The 14,951-nt window shown below is 61.7% G+C and overlaps 1 protein-coding gene across 18 annotated transcripts in view; it reads right to left on the bottom strand.

Annotated features, from left to right (window-relative positions):
• Nucleotides 1-826: 826 nt before the first annotated feature.
• Nucleotides 827-14,951, bottom strand: part of JAKMIP3 (Janus kinase and microtubule interacting protein 3) — a 97,108-nt gene continuing 82,983 nt past the window's right edge. For 12 of the 18 annotated variants that reach the window (XM_032313109.1, XM_032313107.1, XM_032313106.1 and 9 more), the window contains 3 exons: nucleotides 13,492-13,530; nucleotides 11,824-12,803; nucleotides 827-2,184 (listed from right to left, as the gene is read on the bottom strand). In XM_032313109.1, coding sequence (XP_032169000.1) covers nucleotides 12,645-12,803; nucleotides 13,492-13,530 — 198 coding nt within the window. In that variant the 3' untranslated portion in view covers nucleotides 827-2,184; nucleotides 11,824-12,644. Of the gene's footprint in view, nucleotides 2,185-11,823; nucleotides 12,804-13,491; nucleotides 13,562-14,951 lie in introns of those variants that run through there. The other 6 variants (XM_032313115.1, XM_032313117.1, XM_032313116.1 and 3 more) reach the window with 1 other exon arrangement.

Here is a 14,951-nt window from a genome sequence, read left to right as displayed (position 1 = left end):
TAAGGACCTGCTTCAGGGAACAGAGACACTGGCTGGCGTACTGCCATGGTAAAATGAGTCCTAATTCATGGTTGCATAAATTTACAATAAAGCTCTTTAAAATACAGTAAACAAATATATGATTTGATACATATATTTACAACTTGGTTTTCCTGAGCCTAAATGTAAATCCATTACTGTGTTAAAACACACAATCCATCTTAAGGTTTCAGTGATGCAGTGATGGTCCATGTGGATTGACGTCACACTGCCGCCAAACCCACTCCGGCACACGCTCCTTCCCGACATCCGGTGTGGTGTTGCCAAGCCGTGTAAGGCACGCGGGGTGTCCTGAAGGCTATGGGTTCTGCAAGAGCTGAGCACTTTAAGGAAGAGCCGCCTTCCTTCAGCAGCTGGGACTCCAGACCGTGGACACGTGGAAACGAGGTGCACACACGCGCGCACATCCGTGTTGGCCAGGGACCGCAACTTACGTGGATTTCTGGTGCAGACAAATGAAAACATCTGTGTTGTTCTGGGTATCGTGGGCACAGTGTGATCGTGCAGATAACGCAGGTCTGCTTCTTGGCTCCACAACAAGCACTTCTGGCAACTTCTGGTCCGTCCTCTTGTTCTATGAGAGAGTGTGGTACTGACACGCAGATGTCCCATTTGAGGAGTTTGCACTAACGAGCCCAGATACTTCCAGGAAATTCAGGGCAGCCCACTGGTTTATATACTCCAGGATTTAGAAGGGCACGGCATGGAAAACACCTGAATTCTTCAGCTGCCCCTGGACTAGCAGGAGTCAGTACAAACCCTCCTCTTTTTGCTTGCTTGCTTGTTCTTTGTTTTTTTCCAAAAGCCCAGTCACAAATTGCTGGATTTTGTGACTGGGTGAAGAGAAGGTGCCTGGGACACAGGAATAGAAGCCGTGATCTCTACGAACAGAGCCGACATCGCAGCCCCAGTGGCCTCCAGGAACGTGGCAAGGGTACAGTCGCGGTTTGGTGCATGGAATATTACTCACAACATCCACTGAGCCATTTTCACTCTGCACTTTTACATTTAAACAACAACTTGGTGAGCACTGGTCCAGATCTCCATGCTTCTCTGTCCCGCAGAGTTTGCCCTTTTCAAATTACAGAACCATGATGAGACTGTCCGGCTTGGGTGTGGATGGCCTACGATGTGCTCCGGACGGTTGTACAACGTGCAAAATCACAAGGATCCACACGGACATGGGAAATGTGGGTTTGGGTTTCGAGTGCACATCGTTAGCTCCTGCATGGCCAGCCCACTCGGCGGCCGATCGGGCGGCAGCAGGAGCCTCCCCGCCTGGAGTTTCCGGACGCCTGCGTCCCACGCTCCAGCCAGCCCCAGCCTGGGCGTCCCCACAGCTGCGTGGCAGCTTTAGGAGCTCGACTACCCTTTGCCATTCGGTTCTGAGCATGACGTGTGACAAGAGGATGGAGTCACTGGGATGAGACAGAGCCACGCACGGAGGACGGAGCAAAATTCCCGACTTGGTCTGCAGAGCCCTGCGGCGGGCGCGGGAGCAACAGATTCACCTGTACCTTGCCCAGGGCACGCGTAACCGTGGCTCTCAGGACCACGGAAAGGATAGGTCCTTCCCGGGTGAGTGTGGGTTAACGACGCAGCAGTGCCCTGGCCAGTGGAAACCCCGCACCCGCTGAAGAGAAGCCTGTCTGCCCGATCTTGTCAGCTCTCCCCAATTTCAGCCGGGGGCATCAGCCTGGCCTGGCGCCAGCCGTGTGCACCAGAGCTGAGCAGGCCTTCCGACGCACATAGAAAATGAACCTGACACTTGCAGATGCAGTCACCCGTCCCTTTGGCCCCTCAGAAATGCGGTTCGCTTTGCTTTCATGCCCCGTTGTGTGTGACACTCTCACCTGGCTGCGGGGGTCACCAGCAGCTCGTCAACCTCCAGGTGCCCCAAAAGAGCTCAGATGTTGTCTCCCGCTTGAGCACACACGACTGCATACACGGAGACTCCCACACAGGATGCACATGCACACACACTCACACACCTGGCACCCCCAAAAGTGTGGCGTCGATGGAAGAGCCACTTCCCACCCGGAAGTCGGGCTGTGTCTGGAAGACGTTCCCGGGCTGTGGGCCAGGGCACTCGGCAGGAAGCGAAGTTGGGCTCAGCGCGGGCTTCACGGACGGACCGTGTCCTCCCTGCCAAAGAGGGAAGACAAAATCTTTATTCCGGCGGGAGCCATTGAGGCCCTGGGAAGCAAGGCTCGCAGGGGGGAAGGTCTGGAGAGACGCCCCGGGCAAGGGTGCTGACGGGGCAGGGGCTCTGCACGTGGTTGGATTAGAGGCTCCAGCAGCAGCTCCTGCTCCTGCTCCTCGGAGAGCCACAAAGATGAGTGCGGAGGTGGCCTCGGGGCTCCCTTGCCACGCCTGGCGCAGCCGTCCGTCCGAATACCCAATGGCCACGTCCTCTCACTGCGCACGCGGTGGGCCGCTGCCAGGCTCCCAATCTTACTACCCTTCACACGTTAACAGTTTAGAATGAGTCATGAAGGAGCTGCTGGGGCTCCTCCGCCCAAAGATGAGGTGCCCTGCCTCAGCTGTGGGGCAGGGGCGCCCAGGGCAGGACCCCGGGCTTGCACACACCTTCCTAATCTAGGAGACGCTGCAGAGAATTCTTCTGGTTTGGGGTTTCTAACTTACCTGCTAAGAAGGAAGAGCCCCCCGACTCCTGCGGAAGGAAACTGGGTGGTCACATAAACCAACCCCCAGCACACACCACAGCGGAGTCTCTGGACGACACATCGTCCTGTCTCTTCAATCGGATTCGCGTCTAAGCAGATTCGCCTCCAGGCATCAATTTCCAGGACGTTAGAGAGGAAGGGCCAGCCCAGCCCCGCCACTTTGCAGACGGAAAACTGAGGCTCCAAGATATCTTATCTTGGGACCCCACCCCCAACAACCAAGGTCACACTTCCAGGCCAACCAGAGCCAGGGCCCCTGACCACGTGCGCGCCAGGCCTCCCCACCATGGCCCTGCTTCTCTGAGCTAAGACAGTAACTGTCTATGGTATGAGCGTCACACATACAAACACGAAGAACATCTGATGGAAAATACCGTGCAGAATCCTAAAAACCTCGCTCTCTAAAGGGAAGGAACGAGACAATGGCACCTGGTTGCCTGCGGTAGCTTGATGCCCTGGCCTGAGCGGGTCCTGCCCTACGGTGCTCATGCATGCCACACACTACCACTGTCTCCGGAAGGGGTGACTCTGCCCTCGTCCGTGAGCACAGCACCGGCCCCACACTCGCCTGCACACGCTCAGAGGCATGGTTCTGCTTTCAGGATTCCCAGCTTCCCAAGCACCTTCTGCCTCCCAGGCCCACCTCCTCCGGGGGACATAGTGCTCCCCGCCCCTCCCTTTTCTGACCACAGGCCCAACTTCCTGACTGTCTGCACAGACCATGAGCTTCTCCAAGTTGGAGCCATAAAAGCCCGGAGACAGGTGAGTGTGAGATCATCTTGTGGGCGTGACCTTGGTCTGTGGCCCCTGTGGCATCCACGGGGGGCCCCCTCAGGGCCCCATCAAGCCCCTGGCCCAGAGCTAGGGCAGAGCCCTGAGTGCTTCCGTGAGCAGGAGCTGGAGCTGCTGTTGGCAGGAGGGCCCGCTGGCAAGGTCAGCCCTTGACTGGCCTCTGGATGCCTCGCCTGTGATGCTCTCCCCGCAGGGCAAGGGGGTGCGGGTGGGCTGGCCGTGACAGCTCCTACGGGAGATGTGACATGTGGCAAACACCAGTTCCTGGGCGCCTGATGGTCTCGTGCACACAGATGGCTGCCTTCGTGCTGCTGGGGAGGGGTGAGCTCCATGTGGCCCCCACGGGAGGCCGAGGGCACAGGAAAGGTGTTCCTGGATCCCCCCAGACCGAGTCTTCAGGATTGCAGGTCCAGCTGTGCAGCCTGATCACGTCGCTGAGGTAAGTCTCAACCCTGGGACCCCCATGCGCCGGGTCCTGATTCCTGGTGACTCACAGAGAACGTGGGTGTCTTGGAGACGCCCGGACGCTCTGCTTCCTGCTGCGGGGACCTGTGGCAGACCGTGCGGCCGTGGGAGGAGAAGTCGTGGCGTCGGGGCTCCAGGGGCACACCTGTTCCTTCGCTTGGCTGTTCCTGTGGCAAACGTCTGAGTGTGTCTTAGGGGTCAGGTACCACGGAGGGCACATGGGCCCACCAAGGACGCCACAGGGAGCAGGCTGGGACACCTCTACGGCGCGTGGGTCCTCGGAGGTCACACATCACACGAGAAAAGTCCAGCACGCCGATGGGAACGCGGCTGAGCGCCGTGTGGCAGGAGAGACACCGGACGGGGAGGCACTGCTGCCACAGGGCGGGGCTGGCGAGGATGCCCAGAGCTGCTCAGAGCCCAGGGGCAGAGCCAGAGCACGAACGCTTGTCCTGTGATGGGGGTAACGTCCCCGCCAGGGCAGGCACGCACGGCCACAGCCTCAGCCCTCCTTCTGAAGGGAGCACTTCGGGCAGAACGGTCGCAGCCGCTGTGCTAAGGGCCTGCGATGAACTACAGGAACAGGCAGATAACCGAAGCATGACAAGCTCTCACTGCCTGAATGCCGAGATGGGCGGAAGAGGGTGAGAGGCCGGCCGGCCCCCGCCCTGCGGGCAGCAGGCGTCTGCACGCAGACACCCAACCCAACAGACACGATGAGGGCAGAGCCTCAGGGAAGGCTGCCAGTGGGACCCCACGGGGGACGCACGGGTAAGCACGGAATCGTACATATGGGTTAGGAAACAGTACTCAGATCAATGTCAAAATAGAGCGTAACAGGCTCCCACCATCTGTGTTTGTGCCGGGAATTCCCGCTGGGACCTCCACTGTTGGGAAACAGAAAGCTGTTGGCAAAGGAGACAACGTCTTCCTGGGGTCGGAGGAGCCCCCCGGGATGGGCGCCAGCTGCAGATGGTGAGCGCCAAGGGAAAGCCCGGACCCGCGCCACGTCAGGGTTTCCAGAAACGCACACGAGACGAGGAAAGCCAGGCCCACGCAGGATGGTGACAGCCACCTCCGCAGACACCCTGCGGCCCTGCCCTTGCTCTCTGTCCCCAAGCCCCACCCCGACTTCCTGTACCCCAGGCCCGGGAGAACCCGCACACGTGCACACAGCATCCACTTTGAGGCGGAGAACAGAACCTTCCCACATAAGCTGTGTGTCTGGGAAAGTGTAGCCAAACGTTTCCAAACCAGAGACAAACAGCAAAACTAACTGTGCTTAGAGCAAAGGTCTTTTTCCCCAAAGCTCTGACGTGGGGAAATATCAGGAAATAGAGGGCCTCACTCAGAGAACCAGCTACGCTTCCTCGCTTCCAGGTCCCTGCAGGCCTTCCGACAACCCCGCAGATGGTGGCCCAGCCCGGCGGGCGCCCGCGTGGCCATGAGTCCCTGCCCGCCCTGGCATCCGTGAGCCCGTCCCCAGCCACACAGAGCAGAGCCTGGGGGAGGCCCAGCATGAACCTGGGCCGGTCCTTGCCCTCGGGCGCCATCCCCATTCATACCACGCTCCGCCCTGGTGTCCTCCTGTGGCTTTGACTCAGAGGCAGCCTGGTGAGCACACAGGAAAGGCAGCGGCCCCATTGGTGAGCTACTGCTCACCGGTGAGGATGTGGCCCCAGGGCTCTCAAAGGCTGCGGCGGTTCATTTCCTGCATGAACTGGATGGCCCTGGCCTTTGCTAACATTAGCCCGACTGTGTCTGAGAGGACGCTTCTGGAGGTGGCCAGCATCCGCATCCACAGGCTGAATAAAGCAGATCGCTGCCCCGTGCCGGTGGGCCTCACCCAACCAGGTGAAGGAAAGCCCACCGGAAAGAAAGGGTGGCTAAGAGGGAGACCCCCTGCCTGGCCGTGCGCTACGACAGTGGCCTTTTCTGGCCTCAGGCTTAGGCTGCATCAAGGGCTCCCCTTGGATGGGAATTTATGGCATCAGCTGAGACCCGTGGACTCAGGCTGCCCTGGTGCCCAAGGCCCCGCTGGGTCCGCAGCCTGCAGGACGCAGGTGTCTGTTCCTGCGCCAGCCGGGTCATCGCGAAAACTCCCTCCACGGACGGGCCAATGGAGACAGACACAGACACACATCCCGCCCGTCCCGGGGCTCCGGGAACCCTGACCAGGACCGCGCCTTACCCGCAGATGCCCACACCTCGAGGCCGGGGCAGACAGAGGTCACCCCACGCGGCATGGCCGCGTCCCTCGGGGCAGCGGCAGGAGCCGAGCCCAGGCCTGCTGGCTCCGTGCCATCGCCACGTCTCCTGCTGGCGGCTCTCCCCGAGCCCCAGGCAGACGGCCGCGGCGGCGCGCCCACTGACGCAGCTGCAAGCGGGCCTGGAGACCATGAAGTCCCCGAACGTCCCAGGAAAATCCGACCAAAGAAGGCGTCTCCTGCAGCCAAGACAGAAAATGCTCGCTAGCAGCCCCAGGACCAGGAGGGGTCGACGGTCCCTGTGGAGGGGCCTCCGGGCCAGAATCCCAGCGGGCGCCAGCGTGGGGGGTCCATGCCCTCTCTGGTCCAGGGCCTCGGTACCTGCGGGCTGCCCAAGAGAGCGGACTCCGGGTCGGCCCCGCCCTGGCCCTGGGCTCTTCGGGGTGCGCCGCGGCGGGGGCCCCTCTCAAGCTGGAAGGCCGTTTCTGTGGAGTTGAGTTCCTGCGTCGTCTTCTGTGGCCTTCCTCCACCGGGGCTGACAGGGACCCCTGGTCCGCTGACCTAATGACCTTGGTGGTCAGGCAAACTAGACCACTGGCCTAGAGGGAAGCAGACGCCAAGCCAGCAGAGATGGATGCCGGGACCAGCGTGGGGACGGGCCGTGAGCCCCGCTGGACAGGACAGGACAGGATGCCCCCATCTCAGTTGCTGAGGCACTGGCCTGGGACTAGTTCTCAACCTCCCTCCTAAGCTCGGTCCACCGCAGGCTCGTGGGAGGGGGACGGGGAGAGGGAGCACCACAGCGGCTCCAGAGGCTCCACAGCTGGAGTCACACAGCAGCCCTGCCAGGGGGCTCAGCACGGTCTCCCTCACAGGCTGGGCAAGGCCAGAAGCTCCAGGGCCTCCCAGCAGGCCCTTCGCTGACTGTCCACACTGCTGTGTGTCTCAGACGGATCCACCAATGGTAAGTGAGGCCCCGGCCCCTGGGACCAACGTCCCCCAGTCCCCAGGACACACACCGCACACACAAGGTGCACAGGCATGCACATGGGCTCACACCATGCACACAACTTCTGCCTCGTTCTCCAGCGGTTCTGGGTCTTGTTTCCAGCCGAGGTTCCAGGCAGTTGCTCCCACAGCCCTGGAAGGGGCCGCCGCACTGTCTTTTTCCGACACCGCCTTCTCTAATAAGGCATCTGTTACTAATGGCTTCATGGCCATTCCAGTGAAGAGATCCGTTACTGCTGTCACCGAGATGGTGACGTTCTGGATGACCAGACAGCTGGCCGCCGGCCCCGAGCCGCGGGCTGGGAAGACGACGAATGCCCAAGACAACAGCGTGCCTGGCGGGGGAGGGGAGGGCGCCGCTGTGGCCGCTCTTCCGTGGAGACTGCAAGAGAGTCTCGTGAGGTCAGAGCCTTCCACGACAAGGTGAAAACGAGTTCTAAGCAAAGAGCAAAAATAAATTGCTCTGAACACAGTGTAAACCAGAAGAGACTCTGGGGGTGCGCCCTCGGGCTAGGCTTCGGGCACTGACGACCCCGCGTCCCGATGCTGAGTGGACGCGCAGAGGCTCTCCACACCCATGAGCTTCCCAAGAGCAAGCCCCAGGCGTCCGGCAGGAGGTCCCAGGGAGGTCACGACACGGCGAACGCCCGACAAGCTGTGGCTCTTGGCACAAGGGCAGCAGGTGCACTGTGCGTCCAAAAGTGTGGAAAGCGTGACGCCTCCCTACAGAGTGACTCGCGCAACCACAACACGACGCCTTTGACGAACACGGGCGTCCGGCACGAAGCTCTGCACAGGGCCGCTGCGCAGCCGCCGCGGGGAAGAGAGCAGGGGAGGAGCCGGGCTCGGACCTAGAAGTCAGTGTGTCCACAGAGGTTACAAGGAACAGAACGGTTGCTGGGACATTCCGGGGCCCGCGGCAAGCCTGGGGCAGGAACCAGTCCAGGAACCAGCCGATTCTGCGCACCAGCAGTGACCTCCTAGCGAGCTTATTCTGACACACAAGTGTGGCCACAGCGTGGCTTCACGTAAAAGGGAGTTGGCACGGGCTTCTCACCCACCATCAGACAGGCACACGTCTGACGGCTCCGGTCCCAGTCCCTCTTCGTGTCCACCTGGGGTAGAGGTCGACCTCGAACTCCACCATGCTCCCTGGCAGGGCTGGCGGCCCGGGGAGGGTCCCGCGGGAGCACAGCAGGCACCGAGGTTCTAGGGGGCTCTCCTACCTCGGCAGGGGCTCTGTCCCTGCTCCCGAGACGGACAGGCAGCCCCTGAGAGCGGCGATCCTCCAAACTCAGCCACCACTCCCGGGGACAAAAAGCCTCAGAGAGTTGCCACGCACACTTGGGTGAACCTTGTCCTGCCTCTTGCTCTGTAGATGGACCAGTAAATGAGCCGCTCTGAAGAAGAAAATGTCACTGGGTTATCATGGAGAAGCTACAGGTATAGACAGATATTTTAAAGCGCAGTTTCTTGTTCCATATGCACACCAGGCTCGTCCGCTGTGGACGGACCGTGAGCGCGAGAGGCTTCTCCCTGCATTTCAAGGACAGCGACATGGCTGTCCTCTGCGGCCCACCTGGAGGCTGCACAGCGTTAGCGATCTACGCCAGGCTTGGGCAGTGAGCAGCTGCTCGCCGGCAGCCGTAAATCCGGGTCTGCTGACAGTTCATGTCTCACATGTCCGGCCTGCAGACCCGGAGCAGGCAGGCATGGTCCCCGGAGATCTGGCCTCCACCCTGGGAACCAGCGGGGACCAGGCACGGCCAGCACAGCGCGGGGGGATGGATGCGTGGACGGCTAGATGATAACAGACACGTGGACAGGTGATAGCAGTCAGCAGCTCTGTCCCCCAGGGCTGGGGAGGATGCTGCAGCCAGGACAGGACGTGAACCAGCCAGATCTGTGGAGAGCTCGTCACGGAGGGCTGGACAGTGCGAGGGACCGATGACTGCAGGAGAAACACGTGCTTTGGCCCAGACCATGCCCCGTGTGCAGGAAAGGACTTGGAACCAGTCTTGGATGTGCGCGCCAGACATCAAGCCACGCGGTTCCAGAAGGAAACGTGGCAGAAAGCACCACTGGTTTGAATCAGGCAAGGTTTTCTTAGGTCCAACACTGAGGGGTTGGGTGGGGGTGGGGTGACTGCAGCGGTGACCGCAGGGGACACGAGACGGAGTTGAGGCTGGTGGGACAGTCCGGCGTCAGCCCCGCGGGGGGCACACGCATACGCCGGAGCCCAGAGAACTGCACGGCCCGGGTCGTGAACGTTACGGAGGGTAAACAAAACAGAAGTCAGCGTGTGGGGAAGGGGACCAACGGGCGGCGCAGCCCCACTGGGAGAGAGGGAGACAGCGGAGCCGCGTCACGTCGGAAAACAGTATCTGTCCGGACGCCCCAGGCTGAGGAGTAAAGGACTGTGCACGGCCCCCCGGGCCGGCGGAGGTTCCCCGCAGGGTGTGCGGTCGGCAGCGGTGAAGCTGTTCCACGTCGCACGGGGGCTGAGCACGGTGGGAGCCAAAGAAAGGGGCCGCAGACAATACAGCGGGGCTGGAGCTGGACTTGTCAGCCTGGGACTGGACGGGTCAGTTATGAACTCCCAGTTTGATAGCAGATGAGGAATAGATGGTGGATAGATGGGTCAATAGAGAGACAGATAGACGATGGACGGACGGATGGACAGATGGATGGACGGATGGACGGATGAATGATGGACAGATGGATGGGTGGGTGATGGATGGCTACATGATGGACAGACCGATGGACAGGTGAATAGATGGATGGACGGATGGACGGACGGATGGATAACAAATGGATGCATGAATGGATGATGGACAGACGGACAGATGGACGCAGAAATATGCATAGGCGTGTGCGTGTTCATGAGTACGTCCATGCTCCTCCCCTAGGTCAGCCTAGAGATAATGCCGCAGGGCCAGGGGCATCTCCAGCACCCAGCGAAGTCAGGTCCTAAGCACCATCCTGCAAAGGAGGAAGGCGCTCCTTGGGGCAGGGACACGACAAGCCCAGCCTGGGGGTGCAGAAATTAGGAATATGCTCACTCAGCGGACGGGGCGTGTCAAGGGGGACACAGGAGTCACACGAACACATGCCCCATGGCTCAGGCCCGGAAGGTAACCAGTGACGGTGTTGGGTTGTAGCGCACAGAATAAAGTAAGTGTGCCCAAGTCCGTACCGGCGAGAATAACCAGACAGAGAAACGAACGCTAGGACAGGGTCGGGTTTTCTTCAGAGAATGGAAGAACACAGCAGCGACGGGGGCCAGGAAACCGTGAGGGCCCCGGGGCCACCACGGCCGCACAAAGGCTGCTGACGGGTGCCAAGCTCAGTGCCCAAAAGCCTGTGGAGAAACAGGACATCTGTGGCCTCCAGGGCCTCTCCCCATGTGGTCACTGGCTGGGACACCACGGTGGCAGAGCCCGGCAGGTGCTGCCGTCACCCGGAGATCAAGCTTCGCCCCGTGCTACAGTGTACGGACGTGCTTGCTCTCGGCCGTGGCCGTGGGGCTGCCCCCGCCTGTCAGAGGAAGAGCTGGCCCCAGGGTCCCGCGCACGGCCTGGCAGGCGGTCGGAGCCCCTGTCCCCGCTGCTGCGACAGGCCAGACTGGGGCCCCGTCTCAGACATTGGTCCCTACCTTGGTGATTGTTCGAGAATGCTCCCCCTGAACCCCGGGCAGCTGGGCAGAGGGGAGGCGTGCTTCCCTCCGGGCCTGCACACCGGTAAGGGTTTCTGACACCCACGAGGGGGCAGCCCTGCGGTGTGTCTGCTGCTGCTGCTGCACCCCGCCAGCCCCGAGGGAAGGGCGCCCCAGTGTGTGCTCCCTGGGAGCCCCATCCAGGCCCTGAGGCCACCGAGGGCCAGCCTGAAGGCCCTGTTCCCCGGGGCAGCTGCATCTGCCCAGCACCTGCTCCCAGAGTCTCTGCTGTCCTGGTTCTAGATCCCCCCGCAGGAAGGTCCTGCTCACAGCTCTGGGGCATCCACAGCGCCGCGTGGGGCCACTATGGCCGACATGCGGTCAAGAACACGTGGACGGTTCGGCCTCCAGCAGCACCTCACTCAGGAGACTGCTGGAAACAGAGGCCTCAGCCCTGGAGTGCCCCTCCTGGGCCCAACCCTCCTGTGGCCTCCTAGCCTGGGGGCAGGGTGGGGGACAGGCAGGGAGAGGAGTCAGGGGCCAGGAGGCCAAACTCCTGACTGTGCCTGAAGGGGAGGGGCCTGGGGGCCACAGCTCAGGAGAAGGAGACGTCCCTTTCCTGGAGTTTCGGGGTCTCGGGGTGGGCAGGGCTGGCCAGCAGACCCCACAGGGGCTGGAGCTCATTGGGACAGTTCTTCCCTGCTGGGAGGTGAGGCCACCCTTGAACCTGGAAGCTCAGGGACGCTCAGAGGCCTGGGGGAGATGTCCTGGGTCTGGGCAAGGAGCCCACGGAGGTTCAGCCTTTGAGGGCCCTAAGGAGCCCACTGAGGGACGCCCCCGATCAGGGTGGTGGTGAGAAGTGGGCCTGGACAGTCACCCAGGGCTCCTGCTGCAGGGCAGGTCCCAGCAGACTGACAAGGACCCCAAACAGTGGAGAGGGAAAATGGGTCTCCGAGACCAGGGCACTCACCTGCTCCCCACCTGGACGTCGGGCTCCCTTGTCATGTCCGCAGGACTCCAGGTGCGTGGTTGCCCTCGAGTGAGCGTGGCCCTCAGGCCCCTTCAGCTCCTCTGCAGCTCACGGCCTCCAGGTGGTCGTGGGGGGCAGTGTGCCAGGTGCCAGGGCCCACAGGGCCTGGGGCTCTGCCTTCCAGGAAACCCAGGCCCCTCTCCAGTGGGCTGGGGCGCTTGCTCGTCCCACCTCCCACCGTCATGCTCCTCAGTCTGGTCAGCCCCACCGTGTTCCTCCATGCGGCTCAGGGCGGGCTGGAAGCCGGTGGCGGCACGGTGTGCGCAGGAGTCACGCCAGCTCCTGAGCCAACAGCGTCTTCAAACCAGGCAGGGGCGTGCCGGCCAGCAGGTGCGCAGGACCCAGCAAGTGGGTCTTCACAGGCCACCTGCGGGACCAGGGGAAGCTGTCCTCGGAACGTGCCCTGTGACCCACCTGGGCTTCTCTGGATGGAGGTCACCGCCGTGGCCACAGGCTTCCCTGGGTCCTCTCTGGGCTGCCTGTGTTCTTCCCAAAGGGTTCGTCCAAGCTTTGTGAGCGATTGAGGAGCGGGGGGTGGGGTGGGGGTGTTGTCGGCTTGTGGGCGGCCCTGCACAGAAGCAGCTCTCAGCACCTGCTCAGCAGGGAACGTGTGCATCCTTGTCACCAGGATCAGGAGGCTGTGTCCCGAGGGGGGAGCCAGGGTCCAACAGCCAGGATCAGGCCGCTCCCAGAGGATGCCCAGTCAAGAAACAAGTTCTGAGTCTGGCTCAGCAGAGCGGACGGTGCCCACTCAGAGGTGCTCAAAGCCCCCCTTTCTCCCTCTTCCTCAACGGGACGGGGTCCCCAGAGACCAGATCCTCTTGGGGCTTCAGGAATGGGACGCAGCATCTTGTTTTGCTGCCCAGGCACCTGCTGGCCTCTGGTCCCACTGGAGGAAAGGGGTCTGGCTCCTCTGGGGGCTGGAAGACACAAGATGCCGGACACACGTCGGGAAGGGTTCTCTGGAGAGGACAGGGCTGGAGGGACGGGGTACGGGTGGGCTCGGAGAACAGGAGAGTACGCTGCTGCCCCTCAGGGAGCCCCTCAGACATCCTTGGAAGGGCAGGCCGTGGGCTGGGCGGGATGGTGAGGCCAGCGCTGCTGGTCCTCTCCTCTTACGTTGGAAGGAAACAGGGGTCAGGACTAGCATGTGGCCCTGGTCTAAAGCCACAGTAATGACACGGCGACCGGGCGGCTGGTCTCACGTCTGTGAATGAGACCCGCGCGTCACGGAAGCCTGGGCATTTCTGGGGGGCTCTTCAGAGTCAGCCCTGCTTGTCCTCAGCACCAGCGGAAGAGGACAAGAAAAGCAAGAGGACTGTGCTCTCCGGCACTGCCTCCACCGAGGCCACGGGAGCAGGGAAGCTGAGTGCGCGCACACCTCTGCCGTGGGCTTGGTGCCTCGTGAAGGGTCCTCCACACTCCTGCCCCCTCGAGAGAGGCAGGTGCCCCCGACCGACCCCGAATCCTGGCCCTGGATTTGGAACAGCCTTCTGGACACATCTGGGGCTTCCAATAGCACTTGGGCAGCTGGAGTGCGGGGGCCCCACGGGCCCCTGGGGGGTGGACGGGACCCTCGCCGGTAGCACTAGCTGATGAGATACTCACCATGTCGGGGCCAGGCGCGCTATGACCACAGAATGAAAGCTAAGGAGAAAAATAAGAACAAAAATAGAAACTGAAAAGGGGCGGGGGTGGGGGGCAGAGACATGGAGGGAGAAAGAGAGAAAAAGAGTTTGTCGGGCTCTGGCGAGAAAGGCCGCGATCACAGACAGAACCAGACGCACCTCCGCCAGGCCTGGGAGCGGCCCTGGTGCGTGGGTCCCGGTGCATGAGGACTGTGCGCCCCGCGCCCCGCACACGCGCCCCCACCAGCCGCCTGTGCTGCCTCCTCTGCGGAGCTGCTGCTCAGGACCCTTGCTGGCGGAACACAAGGACGGCGTCTTGTGGGAAGACATTCCGAGGGCCAGGCAAACCCAGCACCCAGACAAGACGTCGTCCCCGTCCCATGGTAAGCAGTAGAGCCAGCAGCCTGCAGAGATGCCACCCGGAAGCCTCACCCAGGGTTTGGGGACGGGGGACCGCCAACTCAGATGCGGGAGGAGCTCCGACAGCGGCACAGACACGTTACAGGGATTCACACCTGGTGTTTAAAATCCAAGTGGATCGTGCGCACAAACGTTCTCAGGTTAAGACGCAAAGGGAAACAGGTTTATGTGCGGGGAGAGACCCTGAGCACGTTGCCCTGCCCCTCCGGGCCTGGTGGAGGCTTCCCCACGCATCGGCGTCCACAGGGCCACCAATCCTATTTGCAGGAACACCTCCCTGTTTCCCAGCCTGCGCAAGTCTGGGGACTGCTCACGGCACTCACGGGCACTCACGGGCACCACGAGGTTACACAGTCACCATGACAACCGCCAGGCAGACGACAGTAAAGGGCCCAGGGAAGGGGCAGGTGTTGTCCCTGGGCAGCAGGGGTGCGTGGGGTGTGCTGGGCGGCCTCTGGAAGGGGCCACTCTCCCCCGTGGGCACGGGGCCTCTGCGGCCTCCTCCTTGGGCCGCGCAGCTCACGGAGCGCCCGTGCAAGCAGTGGCCTCCTGCTCTTTCTAGAAGAGCCAAGGTAGGGCAGTCGCTCCATGGGCCACTTTGCTCAGTGCCCAGTGCGGAGCCAGTCATTTGGTGAGATGCACTCTAAGCAAACATCAGTGTGACCACGGAGATATGAAAACAACCCTAAGTCACAGCGAAAGAATGGCCCCTAAACGAAGCCAACCGCATGGAAAGAGGTAGGGTTCCCTCCAGGCACACTCCAGGCACCTCGATTTGGGGAGGGTGGAATTGGACTGAGCGCACAGAGCGCCCACGACTCCACGCCTGACAGGGATGGGGGTCCGGGAAAAGAGCCAGCTGGTCTGTCCCAGGCCCCCAACTCCCAGCATGCCAGCCCCTGAGTGTCCTAAACCCCAAAGCAGGTGCATTAAGGGCCAGAAACCAGAGACCGGTGTTGGACAGACAACCTGCTTTCAAGCAGAGAAGCCAGCATTTCAGGAACTTGACTTTTAGACCAA

This window comes from Mustela erminea, chromosome 14, assembly GCF_009829155.1.
Source record: "Mustela erminea isolate mMusErm1 chromosome 14, mMusErm1.Pri, whole genome shotgun sequence".
Classification (NCBI taxonomy): Eukaryota; Metazoa; Chordata; class Mammalia; order Carnivora; family Mustelidae; genus Mustela; species Mustela erminea.
This window is presented reverse-complemented; position numbering and strand designations above follow the sequence as displayed.